Below are 18,117 nucleotides of genomic sequence, written 5' to 3' on the forward strand. Positions count from 1 at the left end.
AACTGATTCAGGCAACTCATTCAATTCATTTACCACACTCCAAGTGAAACATGTACTCCTCACGCCTTTGCTAACCACAATTACTCAACTTCCAGGGATGACTTCTTGTTCTGCCCAGTCTAGTCAAGTGCTGAAACATTTCCTCTGCATCAATACTACAAAATCAGTTAAATGTTTCTATCATATCATCCCTTTTTCATCTAAAAACAAAATCTTGCAATCCACAAACTCTTAATTTATCCTCATAGGGATAATTCCACACACCACTCACCATCTTGGTCATAAGTCCATGGATCCTCTCCACCATTTTCTCATCCCAAGAAACCCAGGAAACCAGACTTGAGCACAGTAATTCAGATGTGGTCATATCAAGGCTTTATAAAGAGAAATAATACTTTGGGCTGAAATGATGAGGATTATGAGGAATGATGAAATAATGAGGGCTGAAAAGTTCTTGGCCTAACAATGAAATTTATATGAATTTATAATTTCAAAATTACTTTTATTTTTCAACATAATCTCCCCTTAAGACTAATACATTTATTCCAGCAATGCTGCAGTGCCATTATCCCGTACCTCTTACTGATGGACGGCAGATCTTACCGAGAACCACTATTCTCAGCAAGATCTGCCAAATATCCCTCTACAGCTGCAATCACCTCTTGACTCGAAGAAAAATGGTGACCAGTAAGGAAGACTTTTAGTTTTGGGAAGAGAGAGAAGTCAGAGAGCCAAATCTGGGGAAAAAGGGTGGATATTCCAACAATTCATAGTGCAGATCCCTTAATTTTCCCCATTGCCAAAACACCTTTGTGGGCAGGTACATTGTCCTGATGAAAGATGATTTTTTTCTTCTGCAAACCAGGTCTTTATGCAAGAATTTTTTCATCTAGTCAGGTTAAAAGATTGGAATAATATTCCTCAGTTATTGTTTTATCATTTTCAAGATAATTAATAAACAAAATGTCTTTTCAGCATCCCAAAACACTGATGCCATGATCTTTCCTGCTGATGGAACTAACTTTGCCTTCTTTGGTGCTGAAAAACCAGCTTCTGTCCACTGTTTTGACTGCTGTTTGGATTCTGGTGTGTAATGGTGAATCCACATCTCATCTATAGCAATAAATCGATGCACAAAATCAGTTTTACTCTTGTTAAAATGCTCCAAGCACTGTTCAGAGATTTTCATGTGAGTGCGTTTTTGATCTGCTGTGAGCAAGCACGGCACCCATCTTGCACAAAGCTTTTAATTTGCAATTCTTCATGCAAAATATATCCTGCACGTTCTTTTGAAGTGCTTATAGTCTCAGCAATTTGATGCACTTTGACTCGCCAGTCATCCAATACCATATTGTGCACTTGATCAATGATTTTTGGTGTTGTTATCCTTTTTGGATATCCTTCACATGGATCATCTTCAAGGCTGGTATGGCCATTTCTTAATTGTTGAAAACGAAGGAGAAGAGTACCCATAAAGTTTTATGAACTTCGAATGAATTTCTTTTGGCATTAAACCTTCTTTTACAAAGAATTTTATAATGGCACGATACTCAATCCATTTCAAGGGATACAGATAACACTTTTGTTTTAAACATAAAAAAATAGTACTTGATAGAATGACTTGCAACTTCACATGGATGCTTATGACAGATGTAACAACTTAGAAGAAAAAAAAAAAAACTTGCCTATAGTGTCGCCATCAATGGTCAAGGCCGAGAACTTTTCAGACCACCCTCGTATTTCTGCTTGTTAGTACATTCTTCAATAGCCATGTAATCCAGTGAGCTACCCTTGCCACTTTAGCAATATGTTCTCTAAACTTCAACTGTCTACTATTACTCCAAAATCCCTGGCTTCACCAATTTCCTGGAGTACAGTTCCTTCAATGTGGTATAGAGCTTGTAATCTTTTTATCACAAAATGCATAATTTTACACTTTTTCATGTTAAATTGATATCCATTATGTTTCGCCCATACTGTCAGCCTATTTAAGTCATCCTTCAAGCTCTCTATATCACCTTGATTAATTATTACCCTACCTAATTTTGCATCATCAGAAAACAACTAAATATCTCCCTTCAAATTATTTACTATATCATTTATGTACAAATTAAAGAGTAATGGTTCAAGCACAGAGGCCTGTGACACATCACTACTCACCTACTTTCTCCTTAATTCTGCTCCATATACTACTTTCTAGCAGTTAACCTTTTCATCCAGATCACCAGTTGCATTATCCATCTCTATCTGTTGTGGTTTGTGTAACACAGTTCCATGTAGTATCGTGTGAAACGGCCTTGCAAAATCCAGCAGTATCATTGTGCAGCAATTCCATTTATCCATCTCAACTGTCATGTCACTGTATTATAAACAGTTAGTAGATCATAAGACACAGCTGATCCTTCACAAAGCTGTGTGCTCCTTATAGAGAAACAAATTCTTATCCACTCATTCCTGAATTATCTTTTTTTACCAACTTTTTCAGTATTTTTCCCACCATTTCTGAGATACCAATTGGTCTATAATTTGCTGCCACAGACTTAGATTCTTCTTTATGCAGAGGAATTATTTCACCTTCCTTCCACTCTCTTGGGACTTTGCCAGGCTGAGACTTAAATTAAACAGGCTGGTCAAAAGCTGTTTAATTTAAGGGTTGTATGACGAGGTAGCACCTTAGTATCAATGTCAGCCACTGATCTCAGGCTCAGGATATTGGGCTCTGGTCCTCACATACACTCAACTCTCACTTATGGCTACAAGAAGTTGGTAGTGCACACCAGTGGCCACACCCTGGTAAACCGTCTTGGCTGGCAGGCTAAACTAAATGAGGGTATCAGCAATATAGAATGCTGTAAATAGGGAATGTCAACCTTTATGTGCAAGAAGTCTGGAATGGCCAAGATGGCAGAACAATCAACATTGACTGATCAAGGGTACGACAGCAAGATGTGTAGCACATCGAGGGCACACTTCTGACATCTGAAGGACTTGTGGCCAGCCATCATGGAAGAGATTGGAGCCTCACCACATATTTATCCATAATCAACCATGAAACACACCATGTCACAATATGAAGTTAGAGATGTGGTTGAGATCCCTGCAACCATCAGGCTCTTATAGCTACAGGGAAGACGAGCTGGAAACTGGGAATTGTAAGACAAGAACCACTAAGGTAGCGTATGAAGATGATATCCCAAACCCTCCAGGAAGGATATTCTCAGATGTCCATTGTCTGAAAACCAGGAGCAATCTCTTGAAAATAGTAACATGGAACATCAGGCACTCTATGAGGTGGGCAAATTAGACAACTTAATCCAGGAATTAGAAGTGATGAAGGCTGATATTGCAGGTATTGGTGAAGTGAGGTGGACAGATACAGATATAATAAGAAGAAAAAATCACACTATAATCTACTCTGGTAGTGACTTACACCTGAATGAAGTAGCACTTGTCCTAAGTAATAGAATCGCAAAATCTCTACATGGATGTTGGCCCATAAATGACAAAATATTAACAGTCAAAATAATGCACAACCATTCGACTTGTATATTATCCAAACATATGAACCAACCCAGATGAAGAGCTGGTACAATTTTATGAAGACATCCAAACTGTAATCTCTAGTGCTGTCAGATGATATTATTATAATGATGGGTGACCTAAATGCAAAAGTGAGTTCAGAAAAAATTTCATTTTGCATGGGAAACCAAGAGCTTGGAATCAGAAATGAAAGATGTGAAAGATTAATTCAATTCTGTGAAACCAATGACCTAATAATTGCCAGCACACTATTTAAACATCCTCCCAGAGACTATACACATGGAAAAGCCCTTGGGACATCTACAGAAACTAAATTGACTATATAATAATATAGCAAAAGATTCCGAAATGCAATAACACAAACAAAAAGATATCCTGTGACAGACATGGGATCGAACCACAACTTAGTGATTGCAAAAATCCAAATAAAACTTAAGATAGCAAGCCAACCATTCGTAGGAGAAACTTATAATTCAGACTCACTTAACAACTGAGAAGTTAGACTTCTTTATAAAAGAATTCACAAAATCTCTTAACAACCTGTCACCACAACTCACACAGAAAATAGAATGATGAAATAAACATGAACTGGCAAACGTTCAAGAATAGCATCAACAAAGCAGCCAAAAATATACTCCCATGATTAAAAAGGAAAAGGAATAAACCTCGGATAAATGAAAAAATATTAAAGTTGATGGAACAAAAAAAAGTTAAAGAACAAACCTAAATATAAAAGCATGAATAAAGAAATAAAAAAAGAATGCAAGAAAGCCAAAGAGGAATAGATTAAGAATAAATGTCAGACATAGAAAACCTTGATAGAAAACAAGAAGCAGAGAAATGCATGAAAAGATCAAAGAAATGACAAGCAGAACAAATACAGTAAATCACGCAAGTGTCATTAGAGACTCAAGAGAACCATATTCTAATGGATAAAAAAGAAATCATGGAAAGATGGATTGAATACACAAGGAAATTATATAAGCAACAAAAAAATAATATTCCCAGACAGATTTAGAAGGGCCATCCATTTTACTTGGTGAAGTTGAAAACAGCATCAGTAAACTAAAACCTCATAAAACTACAGAAACAGATATCTTGGCAGAATGGTTGACAGCTCTCAATGAAGGAGGACTGAAATTCCTAACAAAATTATGCAATAAATAAGATATTGCATATATCTTATTTATTGCATAATTAATGCAATAAATGCCAAAAAAAAAAAAAACTATAAGGTGTGCAGAGTTCAGGACTCATCAGTCAAGTATCAAAAGTCCTCCTATACATTATTCTTGAAACTCTTTACATGTGCGAAGCTGTTCTTTAAAACATTATATTCTATCATGATTGGAACATTCATATTCCCAGATCAGTATGGCATGAGCACTGGTGGCAAATCAGTCACATCCTTAACTGAAACACGTTCTGACGCATGATTGAATCTAATGGCATCAACGTTACTTCTTTCATTTGTTGCTTGAGAAAGTTGTCATGCAACAATAAATTATCAATCTCAATAAATTGTCCTTCATTCTTATCATGAGTTTTCTCTTCTGTCCAATCAATATTTACATAATTTCACTCATTCATAATAATTACCCTGGGTAATATGGCAATACATTTCTTCATTTCCAGCAAATGAAATGCCAGGTCTGTAGCAACACCCCACCATATATTTCATCCTGTTAGTCTCTAGTTCACACTAGATAGCCTCAAACTTAGTTCTACACAGGACATTACTACCATTATCACTTTCATGTGTTTCTATCCTAACTAGATCCCAGTCATCTGATATTACTAGTTACACTACTACTCCTCCTTTCCCTTCTGTCATTTCTAAAAATACTGTATCCTTTGCAGTTGATTCCAGTTACAAAATCCATCTCTGAGAACCAAGTGTCACTAATGCCAACAATTTTAGGCCACAACGTATTTAACAAATTCAACTGCTTTGTTTCTGTTGCTCTTGGCATTTGTGTATAGACATAACAAGTTACCTTTTTTTCATATACTTAAAAATCTACAGTCTGATTGGTCAGTTTGGCAACTCCTCCCCAACAAAAACTGCCCAAACCCAAAGTGTGGTCCACTCAACAGATTCATACTAATGCCCATTGACATTTGTATTACTGTTATGTAGACACATCCTAGCTGAACTTACATATACATCCATGATGTTCCTTCAGAGATGATTTAGTTTCCCTGACTTTCTGCAGTAGATCTCAGAAAATTATATATGTAAGAAAGATCCTGCTTCACTCCTTCTTACTTCTGATAACATTCCAATTTCCTTTTGAGATTAGCTTTCTTGGTGCTACCTTGGAATGGTACATCCAAAAGTTCTCCTAAGAATTCTTAATGATATACAGATGAGGGCAATCCTCTTAACAGGTGACCATTCCCTCACACACTCCCTTCAGTCACTTTCCCCTGGGTGCTCTGTTTTTGTACTCTGTCTTTTCTATAGGTATTTTCATGAGCACTGCTTCTCTGAATTGACTACTACCATTCCTGAACGTTTTTCTAATTATGAAAAAAACTAGATCAGTTCACTGGCCAACACCCATATATTGTTCAACTCAAAGCAAAATTAAACAAACTTCTCAACATCATCCTTCATTCCATCCACCTCTATTCTTTAGAACTATCTCTCTGATACTATTTTTTTCTACCAAGCGCAACTTCCAACTCTTTAAGGCAAGTCACATGCATGGAAAGCATTAGTGGAAAGATGTAGAGTGAGCCACTGTTGCCTTAAATGCACATGTCCTTGTTCTAGATGGCATTCTAATTCTAGTCTCCTTTTAGCATTTTAAAAATGTCTTTGATAATACTAGCTTGAGCTAGCAAAACGTCAGGTTGTACACAGTTGATTTTAGAAAATTTGAACACAAGTACCTTGAATGCTGATCTCTATATGGATCAGCATTCTCATGTTATGATGAATGATGGAATGCAACAGCTTACACGAGTAATAACCAGAAAAAAACAAATGAATTATTTTTGATTAAAATGCAAGAAAATAAAACAGCTATAACAAATTGCTGTACACATCAAGCTATTAAAATAAAACACTTTTTCACAACTTACGGGTGCAAGACTAGCTGAATGGAAATACACTGGTAAAGGAAGAGAATACGGCAACTTATTCCACTGCAGGGTTACAAGATTTAATCGCCATAAATCTGGGAATATATTTTCTCCATCGTGCCCACCAGAAATAAACACATCTGAAAACCAAACATGTTATTATTATTCCCTAAATTAAATATAATATGAATACAGAAAATTTCATTAATTCATTCATGGCAAAATATTAAAATATTTAATAGATGAGAAATATTCTATGAGGGAGGGAGGATATGAAGGAGTTGTTGAATGAAGCAAAAAGGAAGAGCGAGAAGGTGAAGATTGAAAGGCTCCTGCCACACTATGACAGAGGAGAAGAGTGTTTATAGCAAACAAATAAATATGTAGGTTGTGCAGAAAGAATGATGTAGAGTTTGTTGACCTATGACAGAAATAAGGATTTGTAAAATGCTGAAAGACGGCATCTAAATAGTTTTGGTGTAATGTGTCTAGACAGATTTGCTTTATTCCATGAGCATGCTGAAGCAGAAATTCAGGAAAACTTAAGCATGGATGTGGTGCTATAGTATCTCATAAATATCAGAAAATGATGAGGATGTATTCATTTTACTTTAGTCCTACTCCTGTAATAATATTACTTAAGGAAGTTACAATGTACACTATATATTAATTAGAATAACTTTTAATTAATATTTCCAATATTTTGGCACAGTCAAACTGCCGTCTTCAGGGAACAAAGAGCAGAACAACAAAGGCAAAAGTCCTAAACACTGCCTCCAACTGGGATGCAATGGGTGTTATTGATTGTTGGACTGGGAGATTAAGGTCTCTTTAAACTTGGAGTATTCCAAGGTGTCTTTCAAAATTGGTGAAGAGTAAAGAAAACTCTTGGCCTTTCCAATTAATTTACTCCTTAGCAGTATAAGAAGTTGGAAGTCTGCCCATCTACCAACCTTTTCTCAATTCCTTGATGAAGCTGAAAAAAGCTAAGACTTCGGTCAGTTTCCTCTCCAGAAAACCGTGGAAATACTTGTTGTGGATTAATGGTTCTAAAGAACTCAACGTCATCCATGCCTGTATTAGTAGGTTGTTGACTCATACTTGTGAATTAATCAAAAAAATTTTATACTTTTTCACAAAAGAAATTTTTTTTTTTTTTTTGGATAACTGCCTGATTCTAAACCAAAACTAACTCACTTTAATTCACAATTTTGATCAATTAATTGCGTGAATTAAATCCTGTCGGCTGCACCATTGTTAAAAATGTTATTTTAAATGTTATCAAATTTTCAAATATATCTTGTCTTCTGTTTAAACATCTCGTTTAAACCTTTCTTCTTAACCTTTACTATACTTCTGATTTATGGTCGCAAATAATATAAAGCTCACGTGTGCAAAACTTACAGAACAAAGAAATCACCTCAGGCCAGAGCCAATGTCTTTGTCTGACCTACTAGTGTTTATTCTGAACTGAAATTGGAAAATTTCTTTAGTTTCTAGCTGCAACACCAATTTTGTGGGTGGGAGTTGAATTCCCCCCGAAGAAAAACACAGTAAAATGTATGGAACTTTCCTCTCTTATCTATCACTACAACAATTCTCATTAAGACCAAGTGTCTATAATATTTCCATGGTTAACACCTCATCACATTTAGAGCAATCTCACTTAAACAAACTCAGGCATAGCTACTAGCAATAACATTACACATACGATATTTCACATTAAAAATTAGCTAAGTTTTCTCTCGCATATAATTTAACAAGACCATTCAAAGGTTAGTATAAAGCCTAAAGTCCTCAAGTATCATAACAAACAAACTCTATACGTCACCATCACAATTCTGTCTATAGCTAAAATCAATAGAAAGATTTTACTTTAAAACAGTTGTCTGGTCATCTCTGATTGATCCTTGGAATCACTTCCTTCTATTACCTTCTGACCTTAAGCAACGAACACGGGTAATTTCTCCGGGATTTTTGAAATCACCTCTTACTTTTTCGAGCATTGGGAACTTGGCGGCATTGAACTCCAGTATCTACTTTCTTCTAGGAACAACTTAAATTAGTTGTTTCGCACTTCTGGCATCTAATGGCTATAATGCAGGTCCTTTTGGCGATTGCGAATCATCTTCTATGATGATTAGCAAAACTCCGTCGCCGCAACATACATCTCATCCCAGTAACTGCTCAACCCTCGCTGACCTCATCGCCTTCTCGAGCCCGTAACTTCATGTGACCTCGTAACTTCTTGCTGACCAAGGAACCACTAAAAAGCCCCCTATCGCCATAGCAAACCCCCTCTATCTCTCCAATGACCTTGGGTTCTGCTACGTATTAATCCCCTGGGTATTATGAGGTTGCAGTTGCCCCAGGTCATTAGTTAATACCTTAATCCATCTAGAATTACTAGTGACTAAAAGGCTTCTTTAGACAATTTATCTTACACTTATATTCCTTTGTTTTTTTAGAAAAACCCTTTGAGATGACAATATTCAGTGATATACAAAAAATATTATTTCCAAATTAAAAAAGATGAAAATTTCTCTATTAACCAACAAGTATTTTTAGTGAATTTTGTTTACCAGTAAAATCGGTATATAAGGTATTTTTGTATAAAAATCCTTCTATACACGATTTTACACTGTGGAGAATTTCACAGTCACTCTTTTGCAGGTGTGGTGCTGTGCAGACTATGCATCATATCACTGATGATTGTCCCATGGAGGTCTCAGGAACTTGCATTTACTTCCAGATAATGTCATTGACTGATTAACTGAAATGTCAGCCTGTATGTGGTTTTGCTAAATGATTTCTCATATTTCTCCCCATACAATAAATAAATGACACGAAACCTAGCAGTTGCAGGGGAAGGTACGTTAACTCAGTGTGTCATGAAGTGTTGTCCACTAGGTCTGGTTGGTGTAACTCTTGGTTACATCAACCAGAACAGACCTATCTCTGTCTCTAACAGCAAGGCAGAACCCTACACTATCCTGAAAATATTTCATCTACGCTGTGTTAAGAATGCTCATTTCAAGTGGATGCTATGTAAGAAAGCCACTAGTTTATATCTTATTAACCACAATCCACTGCTGAATTAATTGAAACTGATGCCACAAACATGAAACTGGAGTCCTGACAAATGGGGGTGCAGTTCTGTTCTCTAATGAGTTTTGTTTTAGTCTACAAAACTAAATTTTAGACATTGTTCGATATGGAGAGAACAGGAATGTAGTATCATCCTTCCATCATCAAAGAAATGGACACTTATGGTAGAGACAGTGTTCTTGCATGAATCTAAATAATGATCAATAGCCACATCAATCTTTGAGTTTTTGCTAGGGATAATGTAAGTGCAGAGATGCAGAAAATCTGGACCACCTCTGAAGTTATGACAGATTTTATTTTTTATGAATTATAGTGCCACTGCCCATATAGCTCAAGTGGAGGAGTATCTTGAAACTGAAGTAAGTTTATTCCTCAATAGTTTTGGGGTTCAGATTTTGTTCCCCCCATATTTTTATATATTGCTATTGTAATATTCATTCTCCATTCACTGGTAATCTGTATTTTCTTGAAGATATTGATTCTGATTCTATTAAATTATTACTTATTTCAATTTCATCTGTGTTTTCTGGTTGTAGTATTCCAGACATTTTTATTTCTTCTTTACCTTCATATATTTTGTTAAAAAAGCTTTTTTATAACTCTCTTTCTATGATTGGTATTCTTCTTCTTTTCAGCCATTTTCTGTCTACTGCTGGACAAAGGCCTCCTCCAGTTCTTTCTACTTCTCTCTGTTCTTGGCAATGGTTGACCAATTTTCCCCAACAAGATTTGACAATTCATCACTCCACATTCTTTTAGGATGTCCTTGGCCTCCTTTCCCTTCTTTTAGAATCCAATTCATTAGCATGGTGGTTCATCCCTTCTCTTCTGGATGGATGTCAGCTCCATTTCCATTTTAGTCCCTTATGGAGAAGATTGATGTCAGTGATGTGTCTAACTTCTTATCCAGGTGTTTCACTTATTATCTTTTAATGTGATGCCTAGCATCAACCTCTCCATTTTTTTTCGAGTTGTTGTTAATTTATTTGCCAGTGCATGTCAGCGACCAAGTTTCACAACCATATGTGATGACTGGAAGTATACACTGGTTAAATGTCTTCCTTTTTAAACAGAGTGAGACATCGTTGTTGTGAAAAATGCTTTTCAATTTTCTGAATGCACTCCAGGCAAGTTGAACTCTCCTATTTATTTTAATTTGGAGTCCACAGTTTAGATTACAGATGACCTAAGTATATGTATGAAGAGACTGTTTCCAAGAAATTGTTTTCTATTATTATGTTTTTTGGTGTTACAAAATGATTAAACACGATTTTAGTAATTCTGTTTATTTTTAGACTGACTTTTCTGCTTTCATGATATAGTCCTATTATATTAAGGTCTTCTGGAGTGTTTGCAAAAATTATGATATCATCTGCATATCATCAGTGTGTTAAGTTTCTGTTATTAATTTTTATACTAAGGTTTGTCCAGTTTATATTATTAAATATTTCTTGAAGGACTACTGTAAGGATTTTGGTTGATAGAGGGTCACCTTGTCGGATGCCTTTTTAAATTCATATTTTATTGGTATATTCATGTATTATTCAAATTTCTTTTCTTTCAACACAACATACATTTCTTGTACAGCTTAAATATTTCTGGCACACACAAACTTTTGCACCAAAAGCCAATCAATCTTGGCAATGAATACATTAAAAAGACACTACATTACACTAAATCCTGCCATGAACGTAACATGCTTCTTAAAAAAACATCACGTAATAATAATCAGAATTAAACAAACACACTTAACAACAGTCAAAAATAAAGAAAATAGCACCAATAATACCACACATATGGTGCTTAAGGGTCAAAGCTATATAACTAAGAGGAGACCTCCACATAGCCTTTGAAGGAATATGGAGAACCGATCAGGGGTTCTGATCTAATGTCCAATCCTCACCTTCTCGTGGTGCACCCTGTTAGGTATCTACCTGGATACTGAACGAACAAGGATAGGCTGGATTTAGTCGACCAAATTGTATTCTTATTGGCTTAAACCAAAATATCAAATGTTGGCACAACATGACAGAATTTCATGCGGGCTCCCGTTGTTCTCACCAGGGGAACCAGGGCAAACAGAGAAAAGTCAACTACTGAAACAAATCCTAAAAGCCACCCCCACTCAACATCACCAGAGTTCAAGATTGGTACTATCAACATGAGAAGCCTGAACGGCAGAGAAATGGAGCTAGCTGAGGAATTGGATAAATACCAGATCAACATAAAAGGGGTGACTGAAACAAAAAAGGCAAAAACTGTAAGATCTTTCTGAACAATAAACAAATCCTAAAAGCCACCCCAACTCAACATCACCAGAGTTCAAGATTGGTACTATCAACATGAGAAGCCTGAATGGCAAAGAAATGGAGCTAGCTGAGGAATTGGATAAATACCAGATCAACATAAAAGGGGTGACTGAAACAAAAAAGGCAAAAACTGTAAGATCTTTCTGAACAATAAATACAAAATGTTATATTCAAGCAATGACAATCAAAGAAAAGAAGGAGCAGCCATAGTATTCAACACCAAATACGAGGCTAATCTTCTTGAATGGCAAGCAGTCTCAAGCAGAGTGATGTGGGCAAATAGGAGAAATGGGAACTGGATAATGAGACTTATTTGTGCCTATGATCCCACAGAAGGTTCTACTAAGGTAGAAATGAAGGAATTTTTTTGAGGCTTTAGAGAAAGCAAACTGACAAATGAAAAAGGAAAAGTTGGTCCTTGTTAGGGATCTAAACAGCAGAGTATGAAATGATTGTCAGACATACAAAACTATTTTGGAAAAATTTGGAGAAAAGAGCAAAGCTAATAATAATGGAAAATACTTGTTGGATTTCTGCTCAAGACATGGACTGGTTATTTCTAACACAATGTTCCAACATAAAAATGTGCACAAATTCACATGGAGAGAAGAGGCAAGGAATAAGAAAAGCATCTCTTTGACTATGTTACTGTTGATAGTGATGTTTTCTCCCTGGTGCAGGACACCAGAATGTACAGAGGATTAGAAATTGGAAGTGATCACCATTTAGTCTTGAACAGAATAAAATTGAATTTCATATTGAAAAGAAGAACATGTAAGAAAGTTTTAAAGGGAATTAAAGTTGAGAAGCTCTCAGGTGTGAACTGTACACTAAAATACACAAATATTATTCAAGAAAAAATGAATGAGTTTGAGAAGAGGAACAAAACCTTGGAGATTCAGCCATAGAGGCATGTGGTGAGGTTGTCTGCAAGGACAGAAAAATCAGAGAACTCCATGGTGGACACAGGAAGTTAAAGAAGCAGTGACAGAAAAGAAGAAAGCATATCAAATGTTTTTGACAAATAAGTCAGCTTGTACTCTTTAGAGAATACAGAGACAAATGTAAGCAAGCAAAACTCTGTGTAAAACAAGCTAAATAAAAGTCATGGGAGGATTTGGTAAGAACATAGAAAATAAATATGAAGAAGGTGGCAAGATATTTTGAAGGATGTTGTAAATGCTCAGAAATAGAGGAAAGAGTTGTGAAAGGAATTGGAGACGATAAAGGTGACATGAAAACTGGAGAAAAAGATATCCTTGAAGTATGGAGTAATTACTTCAAAAAACTGCTAAATGAAACAAGCAGTGATGACAGCACAGTGGTAAAAAAACACTGACCAGGCATGCAGTCAGGAATACATATCCATACTTTAACTAGAAAAAGCCATCAAAAGCAGGAAATGTGGAAAGGCAGCAGGAGTAGATTATATTTAACCAGAAATGCTCAAGTATGGAGGAATTAAAGTCTTACAGTGGGTGCACTGCATAGTTTAGAAGGCCTGAACAGAGGGACGAATTCTAGATAATTGGAGTAGAGCTCTCATAGTACCCATATATAAAAAGATAAATAAAACTGAATGTGAGAATTAAAGAGATATTTCTGTGCTGAGTGTTCCTGGTAAGATACATGCCAGTATACTTGAGAAACAGTTGAAAAGGATTGTGGAAGAGAAGCTTGGTGAAGAACAAGCTGGAATTCTGGCCAAATAGAGGCTGATTTTCACTTTACATTGAGAAGTCATGGGAATATAACAAAGATCTGCATTTAATTTTGTAGATCTGGAAAAGGCATATGTGCAAAGACAAAGTGCCAAGAGATGAGCTATTCAAAACGCTACAATTATATGGTGTCAATGGAGCATTATATCAAGCAATACTTAGTCTTTGAGTTGTAAGTCAGCAGTTAGAATTGAAGGAAGTACAGAAAGATGGTTTAATGTTAAATCTTCATCATCGCATCAACTTTACGTTAGAAAAAGAATCTCCACAGGGTATCTCTTTTTTGGATTTACACATCAAAAGAAAAGAAGACGGTTCCATCACCACTTCCATCTTTCGCAAGCCTACATTCTCAGGTCGCTACATGCACAATTCTTCTGCTCATCATCCATCTCAGAAATCTGGCATTATTAAATCACTAGTTTCCAGAGCACACAAATTCTGCTCCTCTGAAGAATCTTTAAACCAGGAATTAGAAGTTATCAAAAATACAGCCATCCTAAATGGATATAATTCCAAAACAACTCAAAAAATCATCAGTCACTTCTGCATACATCAAACCAGACAGGAAAAAGTGCATAGGATTCCCATACCTTACGTTAAAGGCATCTCAGAACGTCTTTCTAAAATTATGAAGAAATACAATTTTGCCACTACTTACAAACCTATCAACCAAATTTACAACTTATTACCTTCTCCTAAGGACAAATTCTCACCCTTGATGTTACCTGGTGTTTATGCGATTCCATGCTCATGCAAATTATCTTACTTTGGACAGACAGGTAGGTCTGTTCAGAAACGCATCTCGGAACATCAAGACCAGATTTCTGCCTCAAGAGAGGCAGAAATCTGGCCTCTCTCAACATGGAATTGAAAATCCAAACCATAGGATCCATTGGGAAAAGGCTAAACTTTTACATAGATCTTTATTTAAACATGAACGTTTATACAAAGAAAGTTCTGAAGCCCTACTACACAGACCAAACCTAAACCGCAACGACGTTCTTACTATTCCTAAAGTATGGGAAATTATCATACAAAACTGTGTTAAATAATTAACGTTTTTTGTTTTTTTTTGTACTACTTTAGCACGTTTTCATGAGATTCTATTGTAATCATGCGCCCTAATTGTATGTTATTCCTAATTTTTGTTTAAATACTGTACTGATGATGTCCTAAGATACTTAGGATGAAATATTTACAATTAAATAATTTTCACTGTGGTTTATACATGTGTTTCTTCTAATTAGGCTTTGAGTTGTAAGTCAGCAGTTAGAATTGAAGTACAGAAAGATGGTTTAATGTTAAATCTGGTGTCAGATAAGTATGCACATCATCCCCCTTTGTTATCTATATGGATCACATTAGGAAAGAAAGTGGTATTAAACCTGATATCAAAATAGAAGATGTTAATGGTAGCTCTTTGCTTTATGTGGATGATGTTATACTTCTAAATAAATCCGTTAAAAGTCTGCAAGATTCCCTGACTCCACTGAATAACTGTTGTAATAGATATGGTATGAAGGTCAGCAATAACAAGACAAAGACAATGAAAATAGGTAGAAGCACTGAAAATATCAACTGCATTGTGAAAGGAGAGCCTATAGAACATGTAAAACATTTCATGTACTTAGGCACGATTTTTAGTGAAGATGGTAAATTAAATATGGAAATAGACAACAGAATCAACAAAGCTGGTATGGTAAGAAGTCAACTAAATAAATTTATTTTTGGATTTTATATATAAATATATAAATTTATGTATACAATCGTCAACCAGTTTCACCTATTTGGGTCTGAATGCTTCAAGAGAAGAATGCAATAACGAGCTTAAAATCAGTTTAAAAAAAATTGAAAAGGACGTGCGACATTAAGAGTATAAGCGTGGGTAATTAATCATTGTTAGTAGATCGCGATTTAGTTTTTCGAGTAATTCAGTTCTGCTAAACATAGTGAATTTATTAAGCTTTTCTAAATATCTTTTAATATCATGCCTTGATTTCTATTGAAATTGTCTCCTGTACGGAGTACCACTGCAGCTTCTTTAAAGTTTCTACATTTGAAATCTTCAATGTACGGCATAGAGCTGTTGTCCCAATCAATGGAATGGTTCGAAATTGAGAAATGATTGGCTAATCCTGTGGTGTCTGTTCTGTTGTTGACATCTCCGATATGTTCTTTTTTTTGGATTTCTAGGCTTTGTGATATTTGGCCTACATAATTCAGTCCACAGAAACATGGGATGTTGTATACTCCCATATTTGTAGAAAGCGATGCTGTCCTTAGGAGATCTTAACATGTCATACTATAACATTTATTATCAGCAATTTCTGTTGTAGCATTTAATGTTAATGTAACCATTCTCATCCTGAAGAAGCCAGACAGACCCAAGCTGGTGAAACTGGTTGACGATTGTATACATATATTTATATGAATAAATTTATATTGAATAAGGGAGAAATTAGTCAAAACAGTAAATTAACTGTATACAAGGCAGTGTTCAAACCAGTTTTAACTTATGGATCTGAGAGCTGGGTTAGAAGTAAAACACTTGACCAAAGACTAGAGACTGCAGATGTGAAAGTCCTGAGAAAGATTAGGACCATGAACAGATGGCATCAATGGCAATATCATATTAAAAACGAGGAGATTAGGAAAGAACTTGACATTATTAGCATCCAGGAATGTGTTAGCAGAGCTAATCACAGGTGGTGTGGTCACTTAAACAGAATGGGAGAGGAAAGATTAGCGAAAAAGACCCAGATGAAGACTAAAACATAGGTGAATTGATAGGGTAAAAAGTGCCTTAGAGGATAGAAATATAAGATCTGACAATGCTGAAGCCTTGACATGTAATGGATTGATTTGGAGGAAAATTGTAGATAGGAAGTTATTAATGATGTAAATTTTTCATGTAATATTATCACATCCTGTACACTCCTTGAGGGCGTATATATCAGGGGTTTGATGATAATAATATAGTTCGCCCACCATTTCTAGATCCCTTCTTGGCTTTGTGCCAAGAATAGTCGATTCATGCTGAAGGGGAGAAAGAAATGAAGGATGTACGAATTGGTCGCCGACATGCGAAATCATGTGCTTTCTTGTATGTCGCTGTACTAGTACTAGCTTGATTTTTGTTGTTCTCTTTTTGCATTATTTTTTTATTATTAATTTGTATGATGGATCCAGTACAGCCAACAAGTTCTGTTGTTAAACGTTTCAGTAGCTCTTGCAAAAGAATATTGAATAATGTGCTGACATTCTGCGAAAAAGAATTGTCAGAAGGCTGTCTTCTTGTTCCCCTTTCTCAAGTCATAAAACGTGCAAGTGCAATTGCGGGCATATCGGGGTCGACTGTTAAAAGAATTCGTAGGGAATCAAAAGGTGAAGGTAAGCCAAAATTTAAATCTCCTAAAAAAAAAAAAAAAAAGCGCCAGAAAAAGAAAACCATCGAAACCGTAGCTTTGAATGATTTTGATGTAGACGTTATAAGAAGAACTATTCACGAATATTTTACGTGGTCGAGAAAAGAGTGCCAACTATTCTGAACTTGATTCCTGTGCTTAAAGAAAAAATTAATTTTCCTTGGAAAAGAGAAACTTTAAGGAAAATACATCATGAAATCGGATTTTGTTTTAAAAAGTCCCAGAATAAAAGGAAACTTATCATGGAGCGAAGTGACATTGTTTTATGTAGAACGCAGTATTTGCACGTATTAACACTCTACGTACATTTTTCCAACTGTTATACAAGCAAAATAGTTACACTTTAAAAACAACGTTCGTAAAAGAAAAGCTAAATTTTCCGACCTGTAATAATAAACAAACTCAGTTTGTTTATTATTACATCCCAGAAGACAGACTGATTACCCTATTATCGGAATGGATTCTCCTTTTTCTGACATGCGCAGTAGTTTCGAGGGACCTCAAATCGGTGGGCGAACTATACCACTTATACTAATGCCAGAACTATCAGGAACAAGAGGGAGGAGTTTTTGGCAGTGGTTAGTGCAACCTTGCCTAAAGAGTTATATGCATTAGTTAGACTTCGTTAACAGCTGATAATGTACTTTCAGGGATAGAACGTGAATGGTTTAGCATTTTCAGGAAAGATAGAGAAGATAGGATTGGGGGCGGGGTATTACTAGTGATAACAGATGAACTGCAGCCAAAAAGAATAGGAGACAAGCAGAATGGTACCCGGCTGTTCATTTGAAGCAGTCTGGTGTGAGATTAAGGCCAGTAAGACAAAATATACAGTTGGTTGTTGCTATAGGCCAGGGAGTTCCACAGATGATCTGGAAGACATGCATTGCCAAATTAGTACAATGAGCACACTTCAAGTAA

At 35.8% G+C, this 18,117-nt stretch overlaps 1 protein-coding gene across 1 annotated transcript in view; it reads right to left on the reverse strand.

The window, feature by feature from the left end:
* Positions 1-18,117, reverse strand: part of slim (scruin like at the midline) — a 269,055-nt gene that overhangs the window by 9,069 nt on the left and 241,869 nt on the right. The window contains exon 9 of the mRNA XM_090407794.1: positions 6,631-6,770. Coding sequence (XP_090263920.1) covers positions 6,631-6,770 — 140 coding nt within the window. The remainder of the gene's footprint in view (positions 1-6,630; positions 6,771-18,117) is intronic.

The sequence above is a fragment of the Typopeltis vanoorti genome, chromosome 1 (assembly GCF_054136105.1).
Source record: "Typopeltis vanoorti isolate ZY-2024b chromosome 1, IOZ_Tvanoo_1.0, whole genome shotgun sequence".
Lineage (NCBI taxonomy): Eukaryota > Metazoa > Arthropoda > Arachnida > Uropygi > Thelyphonidae > Typopeltis > Typopeltis vanoorti.